Source organism: Mus pahari, chromosome 5, assembly GCF_900095145.1.
Source record: "Mus pahari chromosome 5, PAHARI_EIJ_v1.1, whole genome shotgun sequence".
Classification (NCBI taxonomy): Eukaryota; Metazoa; Chordata; class Mammalia; order Rodentia; family Muridae; genus Mus; species Mus pahari.
In genome coordinates, this window is record NC_034594.1 from 162,949,755 (window position 1) to 162,974,743 (window position 24,989).

General features: G+C 45.2%; 2 protein-coding genes across 5 annotated transcripts in view; one reads left to right on the forward strand and one right to left on the reverse strand.

The window, feature by feature from the left end:
* Window positions 1-4,877: 4,877 nt before the first annotated feature.
* Spata45 (spermatogenesis associated 45) lies at window positions 4,878-9,636 on the forward strand. The gene is made up of 3 exons (XM_021197222.1): window positions 4,878-4,936; window positions 7,278-7,589; window positions 9,577-9,636. The coding sequence occupies exons 2-3, from the start codon at window positions 7,316-7,318 to the stop codon at window positions 9,594-9,596; spliced, it is 294 nt and encodes a 97-aa protein (XP_021052881.1). The 5' UTR covers window positions 4,878-4,936; window positions 7,278-7,315; the 3' UTR covers window positions 9,597-9,636.
* A 2,974-nt stretch (window positions 9,637-12,610) lies between these two features.
* Window positions 12,611-24,989, reverse strand: part of Tatdn3 (TatD DNase domain containing 3) — a 17,024-nt gene continuing 4,645 nt past the window's right edge. Inside the window, exons 4-10 of one of the 4 annotated variants that reach the window (XM_029538190.1) lie at window positions 24,251-24,335; window positions 21,261-21,323; window positions 20,170-20,279; window positions 19,766-19,821; window positions 17,969-18,075; window positions 15,891-15,971; window positions 12,611-13,107 (exon numbers count right to left, since the gene is read on the reverse strand). In XM_029538190.1, the coding sequence (XP_029394050.1) occupies window positions 12,964-13,107; window positions 15,891-15,971; window positions 17,969-18,075; window positions 19,766-19,821; window positions 20,170-20,279; window positions 21,261-21,323; window positions 24,251-24,335 (646 nt within the window). In that variant the 3' untranslated portion in view covers window positions 12,611-12,963. Of the gene's footprint in view, window positions 13,108-15,890; window positions 15,972-17,968; window positions 18,082-19,765; window positions 19,822-20,169; window positions 20,280-21,260; window positions 21,324-24,250; window positions 24,336-24,989 lie in introns of all 4 variants that reach the window. The other 3 variants (XM_021198852.2, XM_029538191.1, XM_021198853.2) reach the window with 3 other exon arrangements.

A 24,989-nucleotide genomic window follows, 5' to 3' on the forward strand; every position in this document is an offset into this window, starting at 1 on the left:
GAAGAGGAGGAAGAAGAGGAGGGGGAGGGGGAGGAGGGGGAGGAGGAGGAGAGGGGTAGAGGGGTAGAGGCCATGAGCATGTGAGGGGGTAGGGAATGGGGAGGGGGAAGGGGCGAGGGGACAGACCAGGAGCAAGAAGGCAAGAGCAAGAGAGAGCAGAGGGGACAAGCAGCCCCTTTTATAGTGAGTCAGGTATGCCTGGCTGTTGCCAGGTAACTGTAGGGCGGACCTTAGACAAAATGCTAACACCTGCTCCAAGAGAATACCAAAGGAAGGAGTGAAGCACAAGGCCTGGACCTCTGAGACCATGAGCTATGATAAGCTGATTCTCTCAGGTATATTGCCAGTCATGGAAAACCTGATGAACATAGCATCTAAAATACTTAAAATCGCATTTACAAGTTTAAACTTAGATCAAAATTATTCCTTTAAACATCAAAATAGGGACTTGAGAAACACCTCAGCAGTTGAGAGCCCTGGGTGCTCTTCCAAAGACCCAGGTTCAATTCCCAGCACCCACAAGACAGTTCACAACTGTCTGTAATTCCAGCTCCAGGGGATTTAACACCCTTACACAGATAGACATGCAGATAAAACACCAATGCACATAAAATACAAATAAATAAAAAATCATTTAAAATAAATCAATAGGGGACTAGAGAGATGGCTCAGCAGTTAAGAGCCCTGAGTGCTCTTCCAGAGGTCCTGAATTCAATTCCCAGCAACCACATGGTGGCTCACAACCATCTGTAATGGGATCCAATGCCCTCTTCTGGTGTGTCTGAAGACAGCAACATTGTACTCACATACATAAATAAATATTAGTAAACAAACAAACATTAAAATAACAAATGTTTTTGGGGCCAGGGAGATGGCTCATTGGAATTAATCTGGTAAAACCTTGAGGTTTGGTCAGACAAAAATAGACTATCTTCTTGCCTATCCCTAGCCAGTCTAAAGCATGTACTTCAGAGGAATCCCAGGGTTTCTATTTGTGTAGCGATCAGAGAATAACTATTCCCTGGAAGCTGTATTAGAGGGGCTGCCTGACACAGCAGGGCCACAGGGAGGCTCCTACTGCAGAGAGGTGGTAGCAAAGGAAAGACCTGAGGAAATATATGCAAGCAAACTGTACCCGTCTCCCCAAGGTCCTACCCCATCATTATATGTACAATATGATCTTTAGCATTAATAATGCACATGGCATCTCAAATAACTATTAGCTGTTTGGTGCATAAACCATCTAAATCATTTTTTTTTTAGTTTTTTATTACTTATTTAAAATAAAGTTTTTCATTGTTTTTAAATTTTTTTATTTATTATGTTTACAGCATTCTGCTTGGATATATGCCTGCAGGCTAAAAGGGGGGGGCAGATCTCATCATAGATGGTTATGAGCCACCATGTGATTGCTGGGAATTGAACTCAGGACTTCTGGAAGAACAGACAGTGTGCTCTTAACCTCTGAGCCATCTCACCAGTCTCCTTTTCACTGTTTTTTGAAGGCTTTACTATGTGGCCCAGTTTGGCCTCAGATACCTTTCTCTTGTCTCAGCCACCCAAGATCTGGGATCACAGGTCTGTACCACTGCATACCACTCAGCTAAGTCATCTTTGAATGTCCTTCCCCTAGCGTTGGTCTAGACAGGAGTGCTCAGTAGCAAGTCAGAGGGTGAGCATCCCTAACACAGTTGCAGATGTTTATTAGCTTCCCAAACTGGCTAGTTTCAGGTCATCTGACACAAGATGGAGTCATCAGAGAAAAGGGAGAGACAATTGAGAAAACACCTCCATAAGATCAGGTTGTAGGCAAGCCGGTAGGGTACTTAATTAATGGTGATATGGGAGAACACAGCTCATTGTGGGTGGTACATCTGTTGGCTGTAGTCCTCATTCTATAAGAAAGCAGGGTGACAGAAGCTGGAAAGAACCCAGATGTCCTTCAGCAGAGGAATGGATACAGAAAGTGTAGTACATTTACACAATGGAGTACTATACGGCTATTAAAAACAATGAATTTAGCCAGGCATGGTAGTGCACACCTTTAATCCCAGCACTNGGGAGGCAGAGGCAGGCGGATTTCTGAGTTTGAGGCCAGCCTGGTCTACAGAGTTAGTTCCAGGACAGCCAAGGCTACACAGAGAAACCCTGTCTCGAAAAACAAAACAAAACAAAAAAAACCCAATGAATTTATAAAAATTCTTAGAAAAATGGATAGGTCTAGAGAATATCATCCTGAGTGAGGTAACCCAATCACAAAAGAACACACATGATATGCACTCACTGATAAGTGGATGTTAACCCAGAAGCTCAGAATACCCAAGATACAATTTGCAAAACACATGAAACTCAAGTACAAAGACCAAAGTCTTCCTAGACTTCTTAGAAGGGGGAACAAATACCCATGGAAGGAGTAACAGAGACAAAGTTTGGAGCAGAGACTGAAAGAATGAGCATCCAGAGACTGCCCCACCTGGGGATCCATCCCATAAACAACCACCAAACCCAGACACTATTGCAGATGCCAACAAGATTTTGCTGACAGGAGCCTAATATAGCTGTCTCCTGAGAGGCTCTTCCAGGGCCTGGCAAATACAGAAGTGGATGCTCACAGTCATCCATTGGACAGAGCACAGGGTCCCCAATGAAGGAGCTAGAGAAAGTACCCAAGGAGCTGAAGGGATTTGCAACCCTATAGGAGGAACAACAATATGAACTAACCAGTACTCCCAGAGCTCCCTGGGACTAAACCACAAATCAAACACATGGTGGGACTTGTGTCTCTAACTGCATAAGCAGCAGAGGATGGCCTAGTCGGTCATCAATGGGAGGAGAGGCCCTTGGTCTTGTGAAGGTTCTATGCCCTAGTGTAGGGGAATGCCAGGGCCAGGAAGTGGGAGTGGGTGGGTTGGGGAACAAGGGGGGGGGGAGGAGATAGGGGATTTTCAGAGAGGAAATTAGGAAAGGGGATAACATTTGAAATGTAAATAAAGAAAATATCTAATAAAAAAAGAAAAAAGAAAAAAGAAAGCAGGCTGAGCAAGCCATGGGGAGCAAGCTACTAAGCAGCACTCCACTATGGTCCCAGCATTAGCTCCGGCCTCCAGGTTCCTGCCTTGCTTGAGTTCCTGTCCTGACTCCCTGTGATGAGGAGGCATAAGCGGAGTAAGTTCCCTCCCCAAGTTGATTTAGTCATGGTAATAGTAACATGGTAACGGTAACATCACAGCAATTGTAACTCTAACAAGACACTACCATAGCAAGCAAATTCCTGGGGTCCAGACCTGAGAGTCTGAGAATGCTGACACACCGTCCCTTTGGTCGGATGAATGGAAGAGCTGGTGTGGCTCAGTGTACACACTGGAATAGAATGAAATATGATTGTAGCGAGGTTTAGGGTGGTTAGTAAACCAAAATGTTTGGAGAACTTGGATCAGCACAGCCTTAAAGTGCAGCCTGTAGGGAAAGCAATCTCCGAGAGAGGGAAGTCTGTAGCTTGAGATGCTCCAGGTTGGGTGGCTTGTCTGACAAGCTATTACATTGTAAAATCGTGGTATTTGGGTGCAGCACGCATAACTTTCTGATTTAATAACCTAACCTAATATATATTTTAGGAAAACTAATGTTAAACATCTTTCAGCTTTCTTAATTCCATCAGATATTTAAGTTTATCTAATTCCACACCTCCATACTGGTTAGCCCTCTATAGCCAGGTAAGCCAAAGCTCACAGTGTGAACCTCTTCCTCCAGCTGCCCCAGAAAGGAGAGAATCCAGACAGAGTCTGGATTTAAAGGTGCTGAGATTGTGCCTAGTGGATGTGTGTTCTCTTGATAAGCCTTCAGATTATCTGTGGCATCCTAAACAAAGCTGTTCTCATCCCTCTAAACACTCTTCGTTGGTCTCCATGGTTACCACGCCCCAGGTTCTTTACACTTGGGTGAGTTAATGTGTGTTTGCTGACTCATACTTCATGAACTGATGTGTAAACTTTCAACACAGGTCTTTCCTCTATCACTAATTCCTGCAGGAGGTAAAAGAAATTCGTTTATATTTCTGAAATTTATTACTTTGGATTTTCTTAAAAAGCAAAAGATCCTCTTCTGAAAAAAGTTATCTGAGCTGGGAATAGTGGCTCAAACCTTTAGTCCCAGCACCCTGAGGCAGAGGCAGAGTGGGAGGAGGAGGCAGAGGCAGAGGTGGAGGGAGAAGAGGAGGGAGGGAGCGGGAGGGGAAGGGAGAGGGGGAGGTGGAGAGGAAGAGGAAGAGGCAGATGGATCTCTGTGAGTTTGAAGTCAGCCTGGTCTACACAGTGAGTTCCAGGATAGCCAGAGCTACATGAGACTCTGGTTCGGTTTGGTTTGGTTTGGTTTACAGATATCTGAGTAGTCCTCTGTATGAAATATGAAGGTATTTTTTTCCCCTTTGGAGATGAGATCATGTGATGTTACTTAGGTTGGTCCCAAATTCCTGGGCTTAAAATTCTAGTGAGCTCCTAGCTCTTCTCTTCATGGAAGCACGCTCTTGCTAGTTGTCATTTTCCTCAGGAGCACCAGGCATAGAATGAGTGGTTGAGAAATTAAATAGCAGTGAATGGAAGGCAGATGCAGCACAGTTTTACATATATACCTTATGCAATCCCAACTCCTGCCCTATTCTCTGCCATATGACTTAATGATTATCTTTGTTTCCATTTTACAGATGACTTAATATCTCACTGATAATAAAGACAAAGGTCAAGTCATTCATCCAAGGACACCAGGTTAGGAAGTAAGTGGTCTCTGGCTCAGGACTTCCTCTGTTAACCAGGGTTCTAAGGACAGAATGGAGCTGAGGTGGGAGAGCTCAGAAAATTCTCTCACCAGGGCAACATCCCAGTGGGCTAATCCTCACTGTGGACGTGAGACAGGCTTTGGGTTGGTAAATTCATAATTAAAGGTAATTCATAATTGATGTACCTGTAGGAATGGTAATGCTGTTTCTCTCTGTAGATTGTCAATTCTCATTATTATGGTAGCTGTGCTCATAAAAAGACACTATAAATACTGAACTGGCAAATACCAGTCTCTGAGATGATTAAGTTCCTATAAGCTTTGGTCAGCCCATCAGTGTGTAAACTGTACGTTTATAGTTTGTTGTTATTCTGATATGGGATCATAGTGTGCTGCCCAGCCTGTTCTTGAACTGCTAGGCTCAGATGATCCTCCTGGTAACCTCTTGGGAGGCATCGGGACACTCAGCCTTTGTGCTGTTCTGTGCACTTGGCTTCCATGGACTGTGAGAGCCACAAGGCTTGACCTGGGCTAGCAGATCTTAATGGGGGGAAAGGTTAAAATATGGGCTCTACAAATAAGGTCTGCCGTGTCCACCCTCGTGTTTTCAAGTATCTTCAGTATCACAGACTACACGCGCAGGTTCTAAGACGCTGTGAACGAGCCAAAAGCCTGCGAGAATGAGCTGTGGAAGCCGACCCATCCCTGTGCCAGTCACACCAAGGGCCGCTTTTCTAGGCTTGCAGACTGTGCCGGCCAGTGCTCACCAGGGCCTCAAACATGGCTAGGTTCTCTGCTCTCAACCTTCTGAAAGTCTCAATTGGTTTTTAAAACAAGGATCCGGCAGTTTGGGCTTCACCGGATCCCACCATTCTCATCACAACCCGTGTGAAACAGATTAGTAATAATAAGACCAAGGTATACTGTCTACTTATCAGATAGAATTAACCCTTTCTTTCACGGGGCCGGCTATGTGATAGATAGGTGACCATTTGTTGAGGGTGGCAATAGTAAACTCTTCATAAGTGTCAGCTCATTTAGTCTGTATGATACTCTGACCTGGGTAATGTTTTCACTGAATATGTCAGGAAGCTGTGGTAACTTAAGCTAGGTATGCACACAGTAGGTAGCACACCTAGTACGTAAACCCAAACGACTGGAAATCCATGGTTTCACCACTAGACGCTACAGCTGAGTGCTGGGGTCTAACTTGTAGGTGATTTTGATTTTGCGATTTCAGTGAACATTCACACCAAGGTATATATTTTTTCCAGTAGATTTATAAAATGGGCTTTTAACAAAATATGAATCCTATTGTCATGTGTTTGATATGTACATATCTAGAGGATAGTGAAACTTTTTAATGCCAGGCTTAGAATGTTCTTATCTCAAATATGCAATTCCCAGTATCCCCAAAAAGTATTAAAGGAGATAGAATTTAGAGTTTAATTTCCTACAAATTAGCATCGTTAGTAAGAGAAACTTTGCTGATTAATAAGGTATTTGAGCTAATAATCTTGTTTGTTTAGTTTTGTGTTTTTCATTTTTGATTCAGGGTCTCTATACATAGCCCTGGCTGTCCTGGAACTCACTATTTAGACCGAGATGGCCCTGAACTCACAGAGATTCTTCTGCCTCTGCCTCTCTAGTGCAGGATGTACACCATCACACCTAGGTAAACTGTTCTTGATAGTTCTTATGTCACATTATTAATAGGTACTTAGAATGGTAGATTTTACTAAAGCAACTCAAATTATTCATTGTTAACTACTCTACAGGACATTTTAAATTCCTTTAACTAAAAATTGCCAAATCCATTGTTGAGAGGTTTTTATTTTCTTCTGCAATAGATATCTAAAGAGATCTTTTTAAGTCACTTGACTACCAACTGACTATTTTAGGTAGCTTAGACATTACCTTTTATATGTATTTTTATTATTGTTTTGTTTTCTGAAGCAGGCAGGGACTCACTCTAGCCCATGCTGGCCCAGAACTCTGTAACTAGGCTGGCCATGAACTCAATGCAGTCCTTCTACCTTGTCTCCTGAATGCTGAGATTACAGATGTGAACAGTATACATACCCAGGTTCAATTGCTTCTTAATGGGTCCTTTCATTTTACTGTGTTTAAACCATGGTAGATATTGTAAAAGATAATACTACAGATATACAGATAAAAAGGCTCTAAGCTCACAGATTTCCCAAAGTGGACAGATAAAATGGGAAAGATGCGTCCATCAGTCAGGGAGATAGAAACATATCCTGCTGGTGGGCCTGTCTTAGATCAGACACCAGTTATCATGACAGGAAAATACAACATGACTTGTTGGACATAGCTGAACTTTGCAGTATTTGGGGGAGGGGGGCAATAATGACCTGAGTTGGTTCTGTACCATATTTTGGAACATGGTCTTGCAGAAGGAGAAAGTCCTGGTAAATGTGGATATGAGGTGAAGTTTGCTTCTGAGTTGGATAGAAGAGTATTAAGCATGCTCAATGTGTTGGCAGGACGGCAAGAATCAGCTGGCAACTGGTGTGTTGATAAGATGACATCCATGAACAAGGGCAATGAAGAGAAGATACGGGGAGCGAACAGGAAGCAGCTCCTGGAAGAGTTAAACGAGAAGCGTGAGTCCTACTGTCTGGTGGAGAGAAGCAACCAAGTCAGCCTGCTGAGAGTTCAGAAGAGGCACTTTAGCAAGGCCTACCAGACCTTAGCTTGCATGCATATCAAAGAATCTGTTCCGGAAAGTACCAGGACCTCCTGGATCAAACATGATCTCTCTGTGCACAAGGAGAAAAGGCACTTTCTGCCAAAAAGTAAGATCATATGGTCAGACTCCTACCAACCTGTAGGGAAGGATAAGTATAGACTCAACAGACTTCCTGGGTTGGAAGCGGTTCCGAGGTCTTGCCCTTGGGAGTCTTTGAAGGCGATGTGTCTGAAGGCAAACATAGATTATTTGGTATAAGGCCCACAGTAGACCAGGGACTCATTTTCTTTTGTCTGTAGGAGCCCAAGCCCACCACAGGCCAGGTGGTTCAGCAGTTAGGTGTTTGGGCGCTGCAGTCTGCACTCCCAGCAGACAGAGGTTGCTCTTAGCTGCCGATGGTCTGACAATAACATTTGAGAGTTGCATTCAGATAACTTCTGTCTCACGATTTCTGTGCTTTAGCGAGTTTTTATGTTCAGAATGGGAGTAAAATGGAGTTTTAGTAACAAATGTGACACACAACGCCTTAAAAAGCATCAATAAAAATATGGAGGGGAGTGGTCTGGGGAGGGGAAGTGCCTGGGGAAGGGGAGTGGTCTGGGGGAGGGAGGAGCCTGTGGAAGGGAAGTAGTCTGGGGGGGGGTGATTGTTTTGGTATTGTTTAAAATATGGATTGTGAATATCTGTTAATGTAGTCAAGGCAGGCAACTGATAGTGTTGCCTAAAGAGCTGGGTGCTCTAGACTGAGAACAAATGAGACTGAGAGCCCTGGAGACCAGCTAGTGCAGAGAAAATTCTCATTTGTTAAATTAGGAGCTGGGACATTATGACTCAATAAAGGTATTAACTTCAGAAGACAACGGTCCCCTCTGCTCTGAATGTTGAAGTATGAGGGGCTACAACACTGGCCCTCCTGGTCCTCTCTAGGGTAACCTCATGTAGGCAGCCGGAAGACTTAGTTACTTTATGTTACTGTGGTGGGGCACAATGACCAAGGCAACTTACAGAAGGAAGAGTTTGGCATGCAGTTCCAGAGGGCTAGTGACCATAATGGCAGGGTGGAGGCAGCAGGCATGGCAGCCAGAGCAAGATGCTGCGAGCTCACACCTTGAATTTGGAGCACAAGGCAGAGAGCTCTCTGCAAGGGGAGTTGAGTGTTAAGCTCACTCCCAGAATCTGAGCCCTGCCACCGCCCTGGTCCAGCCTGCAGTCACAGAGTGGATCAGGAGCCTCAGGCTACCCACCTGGCACCCTTCTGCTCCCACGTTTACTTCACAGGACAGCCTGTGTGAACTGATCAGAACATGTGCTGTTACCTGCTACACAGAACTCATCTGTGGCTTCCCACCACACTGAGGACAGAATCTACACCCCCACTCTGTGTTGCATGACTCTCCAGGAATAGGCCCGGCCTGTCTTTGTCCAATCTCCTCTGCTCACCCGGGCTCCTGGGCTTTGCGTTCCTCCTCTTCTGGGACATGTCAGTGCTTGTTCCCACCTTGGAAACTTGGCTCTTCTCCTAGCTCCCTCTGTCTCTGTCTCTGTGTCTCTGTGTCTCTCTCCCTGTGTTTCTCTGTCTCTGTCTCTATGTCTGTGTCTGTCTGTATCTCTCTGTCTCTCTCCCTCTCTGTCTCTCTCCCTCTCTGTCTCTCTCCCTCTCTGTCTCTCTCCCTCTCTGTCTCTCTCCCTCTCTGTCTCTCTTTCTGTCTCTGTCTCTGTGTCTCTCCGTGTGTCTCTGTCTGTCTGTGTCTGTCTCTCTGTCTCTCTGCCTGTCTCTGTCTCTCTTCCTGTCTCTGTCTCTGTCTCTGTCTGTGTCTGTCCCTGTCTGTCTGTCTGTGTCTCTTTGTTTCCCCGTCTCTCTCTCTTTTTCTCTGTATCTGTCTGTCTAAAATATGCAGTGACTACAGTTAATCCCAGCACAGGAAAGGACAAGCAGAAGAATAATGACCCTCTCTGCCCTTCATGTTATCCTGAAACTGTGCAATAGATTAGATTACCGAAATGCATTTCTTCCTGATGTTTTGATTATGATCCTAGCCTTTAAAAGCCGAGTCATCTCGCCAGCCCAATAAATGCATTTTTTTATCTTTCAGATAATGCCATATTTGGATAAAGTACATCTCCAGACATACACAAATAAACTCTCTTCCATCGTCTTCAATGTCTGTGAGTTATTTAGAAACATTAACTATAAAAGAAACTGGCCTGGTGTCATGGTGAACACTTGTAACCCCAGCACTTAGGGACAGTGAATTCCAGGCCAGGCTGGGCTATGTCTCAGGACCTTGTCCTAAAAGGCTGGGGACATGTAATAAAGTAAGACTAGAACTAAGTTCTCACTTCCCAACAGTAGATACTTAGCTTCAAGAACCCTGAAGAGCTGCTTGCTCCTTTCATGACCATGGGCATTGATTAGAGAAACAAGATTCTTGGTTCACACCAAAGAACTTAGCTTCTAGCTGGAGGAAACGTACTCCCTTGCCCCCCAGCCCACTGCCTCAGGACACTCAGAGCTAGGCAAACCTGCCAGGTAGATATACACAGGATTGGGCTGCCCAGAGGAGGATCTGTGCTGAACACAATTGACCCAGCCTTTGCCCACAAGCAGATATTATCTTTATTATGCGATGTAGCCAGGTTTACCTCTGCTCCAGAGGGAACTCTTATCTCCTCTGTCTTCTGAGGTGCTCACCTGACCCCAAGGCTATCAGAGCCTCTGTTCCCTGGCTGGACAGAAGCAAGGGACTGGAAACAAGGGACTGGACCTGTGGAGTTTATGCCCTAAGCAGCCCAATTAGAGATGCCAAGGCTTGGCATGGTTTAGGAATGAGCACGGAGCAATGAATGTCAGGTTACACACAGAGGTTGCCTCCCCTCAACCTCCTTTCCCTGACCATCCTGTAGGTATGCCCCTGCCTTCTTACAACTGGGTACAGGTTCCCCGAACTTGTCTTTGTCTCTTAGCTCCCTTCCCTGCCTGTGATTTAAATGCCACCTCCTCCACACCTTCCTACAGCCCTGCCCACTAGACATTTCTCCTTTGCCCTGTATACCCTACAGCAGGCTCAAGCTAAGTAAGAACTCAGAAGTACAACTGTATCTGGACTCTGACCCAGCAGGCATGGAGCCTCTTATCTCCCAGGAGTTGGCATGTGGTAGCCCTTTTCTTTTCTGCCCTGGATTTCTGTAGTGTGCACTCATGTGCACCCCGGATTCCTTCTGCTTCCATGGTCCTTTGGAGAGAACATTAGTATGGCAGTATTGCCACTGTATTCACAGACAACCGACACCTCCTCCCTAAGCCCCTACAGATATCCATGCCCTTCCTCGGCACTGCAATGTGTCCGGAGATGGGGTGGCAGAGCTAGAGGCCAATCAGAACCCACAGACCTTGACCATCTAAGTGGGCCACTGAACAAGAAGGGCCTGGGTCAATGTAAGGGCTGGGTTGTGACTCGGCATGAATGGACCATGCGAGGAAGAGATTTCACTTAGGAGCAGAGACCAGTGAATCTGCCGTATCTCTTGGAGATTCTGCTGAAAAAGCTCTTTGTACTATGCCCCCTTTGTAGGTAACCCTAACCCTAACCCGGCTCCATGATCAGGCGACAGGTAACAGAGAACAGTCTGGAACTCACTGTCCGTAGGCTGGAGGGTTGGATGCCCTTTATCTCAGCACTCAGCAAGCAGAGGCAGGGGCATGTTTGTTAGTTCAGGGCCTGCTTGGTGAGTTCCAGGCCAGACAAGGTTACTGGGTCGGGGGTGAGAGGCAGGAATGAAAACAAACAAACAAACAAAAACCAACCAATTACTGTGGCCATCCTGGGAAGAAGCCAAGGCCATCGCTATACTTACATGACCTTTAATTTAAACGGGGGGGGGGTGTATGTGTAACTAAGTAGTCCTGGTCAAGAACTGTTCTTACCCATCACTGTCCTGTAAGGTTATCTGGTAGCTTGTTAGCTGTGTATTCTCTTCTGGGGAGACAAGTTCCTTCTCTAGCTGGCACCAGACTAAAGCCTTTCTTTTCCATGAGGGAGATTCCAACCTCTTGAGGCCCATTTATTTAATAATCTGATTGCCAAAAGGAGGGGTGCAGGTGTCCCTTCAGAAAAATGAAGGATCTTGGATGTAGGTTCAAGGAGAGACAGATGGTTGGGATATTAACGCCATGGATAGACAACAGCATGGCAGGAGTTCTGAGGAAAGTTTAGATAACATGGTAGGGACTCTGAAGAGGGGAATAGGGACTCCTGTCCCACAATTCCCTGGGTGAGATTCTGGAATGTAGTTCCAAGATCTAGTCTGTTGGCGAGAGATGCACCGTGTTCTGTGTAGGACGCCTGTCAGTATCTGCGAGAGGGGAAGAGCTGCTGTGTGAGGTACTGTGATAAGACCAGCAGACAGATTCTAGAATTATTCTTAAAAAATACCTCCACTATTGTCAAGATCCCAGGGCTAGGCCACTATCTCAATCACCCCTCTCAAGCCTCCTATCTGGGGCAAAAACATTGTGTACGCTTAAACACAAGATTCTGGGCTTCTTAATTTCAAGAACCAACTAACAAGCATGTGGACAAGCAGTGCCAGTCTCTCTTCTGTTATGGTCTCCATCCATGAAACCAGCCATTCATATCTCCCCACGCAGTCGCAGAGGCCTGCTCAGCTCCTCAAAGCTATGTCTTTATTAGCCAGGTGCTGTGGTATGAGGCTGCAGCAATGGCTGCTTAGGAGGCTGAGAGAGCAGTACCGAGCCTAGGAGTTGGGGCTTGAGTAAGCAACATAGTGAGGTTTGTCTCCTTAAAGGGGTGGGTGGGAGGTGTAGGAGATATCTTAGTACTCTCACAACTGCTGTTTCTTCTGACCAAGGACATTATAACCCATCGAGGCCCACAGACCACCAAATATGAAGCAGATCTGCCATGCACACACTAACCAGTAAGCATTCAAAGACAAACACCCATGGGGCATCTTCTATGAGCTAATTAAGTGGGGGGACTGGGGGGGGATGCCTTTCTTCCCTCAAGTGGGCAACAGCTACAGAAGCCACTGTGTGCTTCTCTAGTCTACTCCAGGACCCAGCCACTGAAAGCAGAACACAGTTATGGTCAGAACCCAGGTTTCTGTGTCCAAGACAAATCATTCCTTTTTAAAAAATACAGTTTTTAGAAATAATTTTTATGTTGTGTGTCTGTATAGAGATATGCCACCTGTGTGCTAGTGTCAGACAAGGCTGGAGTGAATTACAGGCAGGTGAACCACCCAACATGGCTGCTGGGAACTGAACATGAGTCCTTTGGAAGAGCAGCAACTGAGTGCTCTTAATGGCAGAGTCATCTCTCCAGCTCCAAACTTGTTTTTAAGAGGAACATTTCTGTAAAACTGTGACGGCTAGCCATGTAAGATGGTTTCTTCCTTTGAGGCCACTAAAGCGAGCCCTTGTTTTCCCCAGCGCTGCCCTGGGCTGACTTGGCTTGTGGCTATTTCTGGAGCAGGTTCTGAAGCTTGGGAAACAGTCTGAACGCATTCCGTGTCGTTGCTTCTCGGACTTCTTCCACTGAGATCCCTTTCACCTGGGCAATGAACTCTGCTGCGATGGAAATGTTGCAGGGTTCATTCCGTGTCTGAAAGAGAACAGAGCTTGACACTCAGTCCTTGGAGACTGTAGCTAAGACACACACACACACACACACACACACACACACACACACAAGAATGAGGTGGTAGAACACCCGGTGAGCTCCTTTCATACTCTATGAAGGAGTTGACATTCCTTTATTAATGCTTTTAGAAACGGGGTGGATGAACTTGGCAGGTACGGGCGACTCTAAGTCTATGCTGTTCCAGGAAGAACTTGGAGGCATTTGCAGCCGAAGCCCTAAGCACCCAGCATGTGAAGCGGTGTGCCAACTGAACCCAGGGAGAGCAGCTTGCCTGAAGGATTAAGTGTCCCTTGTTTTGCTGCTTGCATGAGTTCTGGGAAAGGCCACTGCACTCTGCTTGGCCCCTCACCTCAAAGGCTACCTGCCCAGTGTGGCTTCAAATGCCCCAGGGACTGGAAAGACTTAGGTTCTGCCTGCTTGCTGACCTTAAGGCAAACCCCCTCCCATCTTAATACCTGTGAAATAAACATTCTGCTTACACTCAGTGTCGTTTCTTTTTTCCTTTTTAAAAAAAATATTTTATGTACATTGGTGTTTTGCCTGTATGTCTGTGTGAGGGTGTCAGATGCTGAAGTTACAGACAGTTGTGAGATGCCATGTGGGTGCTGGAACTGAACCCAGGTCCTCTGGAAGTGCAGCCAGTGCTCTTAACCACTGAGCCATCTCCCTAGCTCCTCAGTTGTGTGTCTTTCTTTCTTTCTTTTTTTTTAAAATTTATTTTGTGTAAGTGAGTACACTGTTGCTCTCTTCAGACACACCAGAAAAGGGGACTGGATCCCATTACAGTTGGTAGTGAGCCACCATGTGGCTGCTGGGAATTGAACTCAGGACCTCTGGAAGAACAGTCAGTGCTCTTAATCAATGAGCCATCTCTCCAGCCCCCCTCAGTTGTGTTTCCTAATGATTAAAAAAATAATAACAATATTTCTGCAATCAACAGCATTTAGACTTACTGAAAACATTTCTGTAATAGTAAGTGGCTACTTGGTATAATAATAAGAGGAATTATTAAGGCAAAAACCCTTGATAATACAGCCTAACAAAATAAGTGTTTCAAAGATTCACATTCAAGGCTGTCCATTACAGTGGTTAAAACTCAGACTGGCCAAGCATGGTGGTACACACCTGGATTCCCAGTACCTAGAAGGCAGAAGCAGGAGAAGCAGGAGTTTAAGGTCAAACCTGGCTACATTCTAAGTTAGAGGTCAGTCTAGCTACATAAGATTTGTCTCAGAAACACACACACACACACACACANACACACACCACACACACACATACAAACACACATACGTATGGGTACATATATACATTTATCATATACCAAGTTTTTGTAAAATTTTACGTGTATGTTTTGCCTGCATGTATGTGTGTACCACATGCCTGACTGTTGTCCATGGAGGCCACTGAGTTCTCTGGAACTGGAGCTATAAACGGTTGTGAGCTATCATGTGGATACTGGGAATAGAACCCAGGTCCTCTGGAAAAATAGCCAATGCTCTTAACTGTCGAACCATCTCTCCAAGCCCTAACGACAAGTTGTAACAATGGAACGCTGTGTGGTTACTAAACACTTTGAGGGCTGGAGAGACCGCTAAGTAGGTAATAGCACTGGCTGCTCTTCCAGAGGACCGAGGTTCAACTCCCAGCACCCACATGGCAGCTAACAACTGTCTATAACTCTAGTTCCAGAGGATTCAACTCCCTCATGGAAATATACAAACAAAACAATGAACATAAAACATTTTGAGGAAAAGCATATTTATTAATATATACTAGTGAAAGAAGGTCCAAAAGATTGTATTCAGCCGATCCTATCCTAGATAGACAAGTGTGTGTCTTGATACAGACACAAGGGCTGATCCTATCCTAGAGAGATGTGTGTGTGTGTGTGTGTAGATATGGATACAGATGTCCTTAGCCCTACTTGTTTCTCATAGAGAAGGCTTTATTCCCTTCCTGGAACACCCCATTAACCTCAAACGGTTTATGAGAAGACAGTACCCTGTTCACAGGAAAGATGATATCCTAATAAGCTAATGAAGCTGGGCATGGTGGCACACACCTTTAATCCTAGCACTTGGGAGGCAGAGGCAGGTGTATCTCTATGAGTTTTGAGGCTAGCCTGGTCTACAAATAGAGTTCCGGGACAGCCAGAGCTATATAATAGAGGCTGTTCATTACTTCATACCAGTCACTGCTAGGCATTCTCATATACATTTCTTCATGTAATTCTTATGTAATAGTGAAGATATTTTATATTTATAACTGAAAAGTCAGCTGGGCACAGCGATGCATACCTATAACCCAGCCCCAGGGAAGCAGAGTAGACATTCAAGGCCAGGCTCAGCTGCGTAGGGAGTTTGAGGCCAGCCTAGGTTATGTGAGACCCAGTTTCAATAATGAGTAAGTGAATAAATGGTTAAGTAAACAAACAGATAAATACAGTTTTAGAGAACTTGAGTAGCTTTCCCAAAGTCAGGCAATCAGAGTCTTGGACTCTCAAAAAGGGTTTGATGGAATCTTAGTCATCCCAGACATGCTTCATGACACTCACTATTGCCGACATGGCAGCTTGTTCACCAACAAATGACATTCTCTGAAGCTCAGCAGTGTTTAGAAAAGATCCTCCAGGGGGCAGGGCCTCAACTTAGCATTCGAGTACTGCAGCCAGTCCCAGCTAAGCCACAACAGCCCAGATGAAAAGATGTGTCTGCATTGCCATAAACCAGACATCCGCTTACCAGCTTTTCTGGTCCTAGCGCAGGTGAATCTGTTTCTAAGCAGATAGAACTCAGAGGCAGCTGTTTCACAAGCTTCTGCTTCTTAGAGAAAAGAGAGAGTACATTCAAACCATGAAGAAGTGGAACAGCATTAACTTACACGTGGACAAGTCTTGTCCTGTGGGACACGAACATCCATCTTTATCACCAGAGCTCACTGGACAGCTACCACGCCCTTACCAGTCCATTTTTGATGGCCACATGACCATTTCAAAGTAGGAATATTGCCTAAAATTTCAAAAATTATCCAAAGCTTTCAGGGAAACAAACACAATCTAGTAAATTAAGAAATGCCCCACGAGAAATCAACTAAAATGACAAACAGCTGCTCACAGAGATTTAAAATTCTTTGGCAGGACTTCACTCTGTATTCTGCACCTACATTAGGTTTTTAAAATGATACAGATGTGTCTCACAGAATTGAAAATGCCACTGATTGTGATCTGTACCTTCACCTCAGAGTATGAGAAACAAGTGTCATGAGAGTGACCAGATATGGGACATTAGCAGAGGAAGCCTTGGAAAGACTTTGAACTGTAATTCCTATGCCGTGACAGTCAGGCTAAGGGGACAACTGCCTAACATGTGTGAGGCTTTACACCTTGCCCTACAATGTATGAGCATGTGTGTGCATACACATATGTACATACATAACCTTTACACCTCCACCTGACTCCATCACTCCATTCCTCACCAGTCATTCATTCCATCCCTCCAATCTAGTTAGCACACACTAACCTACTTTCTGTCTCCATAGGCTTGGCTTGGCTGCACATTTCATTTACACAGAAACTTACAACATGTGATCTTTTGGGTCTGGCTGCTTCCTCCTAAGGTTCAGTGATGTTCTGACATGGTTTAAGTAGCGTGTTCCTCTTTGTGGCTGACCAATACTCCACTGTATAGGCATATCATATTTAGTTTATCTGACATCCATCAGTAGACCCACGACTAGCTTGTCTCTGCTGTGTGACTATCACACACAATGCCCCTGAGCATCCATGTTTGGATTTGTGAACATTTTTTTCCCTTTGGGGTATGTTATTAGGGTGAAGTTAGTGGGCAGCAGTAATTCTCCAGACTCAGTCATGTGGAATAGTGTTGCTCTGCAATCCTGAGGGAATGACTGAGCTTCTCTTCATCTTGTCTTTTGTGCTGTTTTCTTCAGAGAAGTACCTGCTTCCCAGAGACAGATGGAATCCTTTGTAGGCTTTGTAGCCAGGCTTCTGTTTTTATCACTGAACTGTGTCTGCACTTACACATCCTTACACTGTGCTCCGTGTCTGCACTTCCACATCCTTACACTGTGCTCCGTGTCTGCACTTCCACATCCTTACACTGTGCTCCGTGTCTGCACTTACACATCCATACGCTGTGCTCCATGTCTGCACTTACACATCCTTACACTGTGCTCCGTGTCTGCACTTACACATCCTTACACTGTGCTCCGTGTCTGCACTTACACATCCTTACGCTGTGCTCCGTGTCTGCACTTACGCATCCTTACACTGTGCTACGTGTCTGCACTTCCACATCCTTACACTATGCTCCGTGTCTGCACTTACACATCCTTACACTGTGCTCCGTGTCTGCACTTACACATCCTTGCACTGTGCTCCATGTCTGCACTTACACATCCTTACACTGTGCTCCGTGTCTGCACTTACACATCCTTACGCTGTGCTCCGTGTTTGCACTTCCACATCCTTACGCTGTGCTCCATGTCTGCACTTACACATCCTTACGCTGTGCTCCGTGTCTGCACTTCCACATCCTTACGCTGTGCTCCGTGTCTGCACTTCCGCATCCTTACACTGTATTCTAACTCTCAGAGCCACCTCGCCCAGCCTAAGAGTAGTACTCTCCACTGTGCCATCTCTCCAGTCTGCCGCAGGTTCCTTTTAAGTTTTTTAAATGTTTGAGTGGAGACTTAAGATTAACTTTTGAAACGTAACTAGAATAGCATCACAAGTTTGTCACAAAGTGTACATTAATTGCATCTTACAGAGTGTCTGGTAAGTTTTAATCAAAGACTTTACCTGTCCACTTCGTACGATGGATGGGGGAATGGAGAAGTAATAACCGGCCTTGACTCCTTCCATGGCTACAGATGGTCGACCGTCAAACGCATGCAGCAGAACCTGCTCTGCACCTCTCAAATCAAACACAAGTCACAGTTCCATTTTGTCTCCTAACAAAGAGCTTCCCATTAGTCTACCTAAACAGAAATCTGAATTTTAAGCAAATATTTATGATGATGCCAAGATCATATTCCATTGCTTCTAAAGTTTCAATAAACAGTTAATGTTCAGACAGGAGAAAAATAAGTTTTTAATCTTCAGAATAAAATAGTTGAATAACACTGAAATGCGTTTTTAAAGCAATCATCTAAACTATATACACCACTAGGTCTTTTCCATGTCTCTCAGCTGTCAAAGTATCCTAAGATACTTTGTATTCCTAAGAGAAGGGCTTCAGGCAAACCCTTCAATTTTCCTAAAAGAAATGCTAGTAGAAAAAAAAAGATTCACAAATTAAACAGGCCAAGGCTCAAAAAACCAACCCCTAATCTCTCTCTCTCTCTCTCTCTCTCTCTCTCTCTCTCTCTCTCTCTCTCTGTGTGTGTGTGTGTGTGTGTGTGTGTGTGTGTGTGTGACTGAGGAGCAAACCCAGGCCCTTCCCCATACTAGGCCATCCCTCTACCACTGAGGTTCATCTTTCACACCAACTCCAGCTCTTACATGGTAGTTGTTCAGCCTCCATAAATCAAGTGTTCAGTGACTCCAGGGGCCTCAGCACTGACAAAACCATCACTGCCATACCTCTAACTGCAGGGAGTTCCATTACTTCACCATCTGAGTTTCAAGTCATGAGAATATTCATTATGATCATAAATTTGTTGTAAAATTGATTTAGTAGGCCACAATCAACCAATGTGGGTTTTTGTACGCATGCAACTGAAGACTAACACACCTGTGCATGTACATGTACTGCTTCTTATACATTTGATAGGACTTTTTAATGCATATAGGAGTCTAAAAATAAGGTGTATTTCTTATTAGTGATTGCACTTTAACCTCTGGAAAAGACCTGTGTCCAGGTTCGGGAAAGCAGAGCAAGTGAGCTCTTGGCACATCTGCACAGTAATGTTTGCTTTGTTATTTACTCATCATTTTCATATATTAACTCATGGTATATATGTGTTTGTACAAGTACCACATGCCACAGCAGAGGTCAGAGGACACCTCCCCAGAGATCTGAGTATTGAACTCTGGTCATCAGGTCTGCGGGCAAGCCCCTCTACGATCTGGCCCCCAAAGCAACAGACAGAGAACAAGCCAACCACGAGCAATGAGTTCTTCTTGCCTTATTTCCCCTTGTTGGAGCCAGGGGCTGGAGAGATGGCTGTGCAGTTAAAAGTACCCACTGCTCTTGCAGAGGACCTGGTTGCGTTCCCAGAACCCACATGGCAGCTCACAGCTATCTATAACTCTAGTTGCAGGGGGCCAGAGCCCCTCTTTGGGCCTCTGAGGATACCTGGCACAGATGCAGTGAATGTGTATATATATGTAGGCAAAACACTCAAATACACAAAATTAAAATGAATAAATAAATCTTAAAAGATAAATAGAAATTGCTCCAGTCAAGCCAGACAGACATATATTGCACAAAACGACCTTGTAAGTGCTAGCCTGGCCCACAAGCTCATGCTGGTGGGCTCTCCTCCACTCTCCATGCAGCCCTTGTCTTTCAGGGATCAAAGGGAGACACACTTGCTCCTTAGAACCTCCACTGGAACTGTGATGCTAGAATGTTAGGGGTATAAGTATAAGTACCTTGTTCACGTAAGAGGCTGATGGTGGGTCTTCCAGCTGAGCGTGAGTGCACATTTCTGTTTAACAACAGCAAAATTCCTTTGTTGTATTAAAATAATTCAGGAAGTCAGAGAGATGAGTCAGCTACTCTTGCCACCAAGGATCAGGCTTGTCCCTGGCACCCACATGGCAGCAGCTGGTCAACAACTCTAACTCCAGTTCCAGGGGGTACCACACCTACTCCTGGCTCCCACGGGCATTGCACAAACATGGTCCACAGACACACATGCTGGCAAACACCCACACGCAGAAAGAATGAATATTAAAAAATAAATGAGAGGAAAAGAGAGATAGAACTCATTTCAAGAGGGCCAACTGCTAAGGAATTTGCTGTGTGGTTGTGAGGAGAAAGACAGTTCACCCACAGAGGCACATCGAGTCTTTTGGCCAGTTGTACTTGTTTGATTAGGACTTGTCTCTGCTCTTCCTTCTCCTCATCAGTGCCTGCATACCTGGGGGTGAAGTCTAGCCCCACCTGCGACAGGAAGACAAAGGAGAATCTGATGTCCATGCGCCATGAGCCCAAAGAGACTGTGAGTCGGCACACCGACCTCAGACATCGTTACACAGCAGCCACGTTACAGTGTTAGCCAAGTAGATAAACTAACACAATAACATAGTTGAAGCTGACTCCTAAGTTGTTTTACATTCCTCTGTGGGGCACTGCAGCGTCAACATTCACTGTGCATGCCACGCACCTCAGCTTGGTGCAGCAGCCCTGCATTCAGAAGTCAGGCAAGCTCACTGCACTGAGAGCAGTGCAGATTACAGACGGCCACTCCCACTGCTGCTGCCTGGGTAGGTACTCTATGCACTCCATTCACAACGCATCTTCTTATCTCTTATATTTAATAGGAAGAGGTACTTTTCTACTGTGATAAAAATTCTCTAGCATTATTAATAATTTGAGTGACAAGGTCTTTAATCACACACTCAAGAATAAAGTATGCCTTTATGTTTACCTATGAGGTTGGGTTTTTTTTTTTCAATTTTAAAAATTACATTTATTGGGTGGAGGGTCACACATGGAGGCCACAGTGCACATGTGCAGGGCAGAGGACAACTTTCAGAGTCAGTTCTCTCTTTCCGCTGTGTGGAGCAGGCTTGGTAGCAAGTGCTTTCTGCTGAACCATTTCATTGCCCTCCCTCTACAGGCTGCCTTAGCTTCTCAGAGCAATGCCACAGTTAAGCAAAAGCAGCATTTTTAGAAGTATTACTACATCATCGTTGTAAATAGAAAATGCATTACATCACCATTAAGACAAGCCTAGAGAAGGGCTTTCCATTGCTCCATTCCCAGGTGGTCTTGCTTACCACACTAGTATCAAGCTGGCTGAGCGCGGTGGTGAACATAACTATTCAAGTCCATTATGATCACTAGCGCTGAACTAAGGATTATTACGCATATCCCATGGAGGTCTGAATTAGACATCACGGGATCATCAAATGGGTTTACCTCTCCAATTGCCAACAAGCGGTCCTTGTACTTCTCAATAACAGGCAAAGCTATATCCAAATCCTGCAAGAAAAAGAAAGTGTGAGTTTGTAAATGCCAAGTGGGAGTGCTGGCTCCTCGGCTGGCATGGGCCAGGCCCTACGCCATACTGACACCTCACACACCTGAATCTTCTACCCAACCTGTCTGTAGGAATTCTCACCTCCATCACACCGGCAGCTCCAACTAGACATCTCAGCAGGAACAGCCACACGAGTTCTGAGTTCTGGTTACCGGGCTGTGAGGATCCCACTTACACACGCCCCTCTGCTTAGGAGGAGACACGTCCTTACAGGTCTGATCGTGAGTTCCATGGCTGACATAAACATGCCTCTGTCTCCTCCTTGGCAGCGGTTTGTCAGTTTACAATAGCAGCAGACCCATTTCCCCTTTGTTCTCTTTGCCTCAATTTGTCTTTGTGACCCTTTATAAGATCTTTATAAGAGTTCAACAATAGAGCCAGGCGTGGTTGTGCACGCCTTTAATCTCAGCACTCGGGAGGCAGAGGCAGGTGGATTTCTGAGTTTGAGGCCAGCCTGGTCTACAAAGTGAGTTCCAGGACAGCCAGGGCTATACAGAGAAACCCTGTCTCGGAAAACCAAAAAAAAAAAAAAAAAAAAAAAAAAAAAAAAAAAAAAAAAAAAAAAAAAAAAAAAAAAAAAAACAAAAAAACAAAAAAGATTTCAACAATATAAACAATGCATTTCACACAGGAGCCTATCTGGGAACTGCCGTAGTGGTGGGCTGCTAGTTTAAGTGATATTACCTTATGCATTTAAGAGAATTTGGCCTGTGGTGTCTTTCTAAGGTGAAGACAAAATTTAGAAATTGCTTGTAGATAAGATTTTAAAGATTTGTTTATTGTTAGCTGGGCGGTGGTGGCCTTTAATCCCAGTACTCAGGAAGCAGAGGTAGGCAGATCTTTTTGAGTTTCAGGCCAGCCTGATCTACAGAGTGAGTTCCAGTTCAGCCAGGGCTACACACAGAGAAACTCTGTCTCAAAACAAAACAAAAAAATTGTTTATTGTATGTGTATATGATATATGTGCTTCAGTGAGTTCTGTGTGTCATGCGTGTGAAGGTACCTGAGGAGGTCAGAGGGCACAACAACTAGATGTGTATATGATATATGTGCTTCAGTGAGTTCTGTGTGTCATGCGTGTGAAGGTGCCTGAGGAGGTCAGAGGGCACAACAACTAGATGTGTATATGGTATATGTGCTTCAGTGAGTTCTGTGTGTCATGCGTGTGAAGGTGCCTGAGGAGGTCAGAGGGCACCACAACTAGTTATCTCAGGTGGTTGTCACCCTGATATGGGTTGGGAGTCCAACCTTTGAACTTCACAAGGGTGGTGTGTGCCTACCACTGAGCCATCTCTTCAGCTCCCTGTGGAATACTTTTAAACCATTTGGTGGATTATTTTCAGAATACATAAACTGTAAAGTTCTTCCATGGAAGAAAATCAGAGTAAGAGAGAACCACGGAAAGGAGGGAAACAGATGAGAGAGGAAGAGGAGATTAATGACTACGGAGAGAGGGAGGCAGGGCTGAGGGGGAGTAACGTAAGGCCCTAGAGAGATACAGCAGACTTATGGACAATTCGCACTGTCCTGGGAGCTGGAGGTGTAGGAGCCCCAGTGGAGAAGCTGTCTGGCAACAGCTGGGGAAGTCATCAGACGAGGCCTCTTCCTTAAGTGGACACCCAGACTGCTCTGCCTCTGGGACCAGAGACCCACAAGAGGGAGGAATAGCTCCCTTACAAAGTCTGAGTCAGAAAGGGGCTGGGAGTTAAGGACGAAGATGATGCACAGACTTGCACCTCCCAGAGTGTGTTCTAGTTATGAGAGAATAAACTAAACGCGTGGGGAAGCCATTCAAACATCTGATGAAAGAACTAGAGGTTTCTGCCAAGTCAGGGGATAAACAGAAACTGAGACTATAACCTGAGTCACATTACTTATGTAGTGCATACAAATGCACTTCATATGTTTTAAAAACTTGTTTTTATTATTTTAAATTGTGTGTATGCAGGTGCCCTCAGAGGCCAGAGGCACTGGGTCTCCTGGAGGTGGAGTTGCAGGTGGAGAGTGGTGGGAATCGAACTTGAGTCCCCTGCAAAAGCCGTATGAATTCTTAACCACTGAGCCATCTCCCTGGCCTCTGGACTTAATTTTTTAACTGGGGATTGAAACTAGGATATGGTAGGCAAGCACTCTTCCACCAAGCCCATCTCTGTCTGTGTGATTTTTAGCTAAGGCAGTCTCACTTTGAGACAAGGTCTCCCACTGGGACCTGGGGCTCACAGGCTGACTGGCCAGTGAACTCTGAGGACCCTCCCATCACCACCTCTACAGCACTGAGATTACTAGTGTGCGCCAACACCCATGGTTATCTTACATGTGGTCTAGGACCACACTCAGGGCCTCACAATTGCACAACAAGCACTCTGTCGACAGAGCCACCTCCCCAGCCCTTCCATCACTTTGGGGGAGGGGGTGGTGGACAAAGCAGTATGACATGGTTAAAAAGTATGGAGGGAGCAAAATCTAGAATCCCACCACATCATTCCGTCATACAAGCTTGGCCTGATAGAAGGCCCCGTTTCTTTGTTTCCAGGCATTAACTAAGAATACAAACCAGAAGCTGCGTTTTAGTGGCACAGGCTGCAATTCTAACAACTTGGGAAGTGAAAATGGGAGGATCATGAGTTCAAGCCCTGACTGAGCATGAGTTCAAGGCCAGCTTGGACGATTTAGTGAGACCCTCTCTCAGAATAACAAACCTGGCTGAGGTTACAGCTTAGTTTGAATGTTTGCCCAGCATGTCTGAGGGCCTAGGCACAGCCCCCAGTCCTCCCATCCCCATAGCCCAGAACTAGAACTTAGAAAGCAGTGTGGGGTGATGACTGAGTCAGTTGTACTAGTTAGGCCTCTTATTCTATAGGACGCTTACCTTTAATGTCACGCTTCTTGGTTTTTCTGGTGAAAGCTCTTGAACTGGATGAACTCCCAGACATGGCAGGATGAATCCATTATACCTACAAATGTAGAAAGTTAAGAAAACAACCTTAGGCTGGGAGACCACAGTGTCCCTAAACAACAAAAAGGAAATGCAGAAATGACCCACCCCACCTTTAGGGCGGAGATGGTTTTCCTCCTTCTTTTTGTCTTTTTTGTTTTTTTAAATTTCCTTTGAGACAAAAGTCTTACTATGTAGCCCTGTCTGGCTTGGAACTCGATCTGTAGGCCAGACTGGTCTCAAACTCACAGGGATCCTCCTGCCTCTGTCTCCAGAGAGCCCAATTAAAGGTGTGTGCTATCACACCTAGTTCTCCTCATTCTTTTAACATACAATTCTTTGATAGTGTGTGAATTTAAAAGCTTCAGTAGAGCGGCTGTAGGGTCTGTGCTTTGGTCTCAGCACTAAGAAGGCTAAGGGGGAAGAGATGCTTGAGGTCAGGAGGTCAAGACCTCATTTAATTAATGAGGTTAATTAAAAGTAGCATCAAAGCTGGAGAGGTGGCTCAACTGACAAAGCTCAAGGGCTGAAGTTCCATTCCCCAGCTGGTAGCCATGGCAGCTCCCTCTAATCTCAGCTCTGGGGAAGCAGAAGTGGAGAGGCAGAGAGGTGGAGAGGCGGAGAGGCGGAGAGGCAGAGGCAGAGGCAGAGGCAGAGGCAGAGGCAGAGGCAG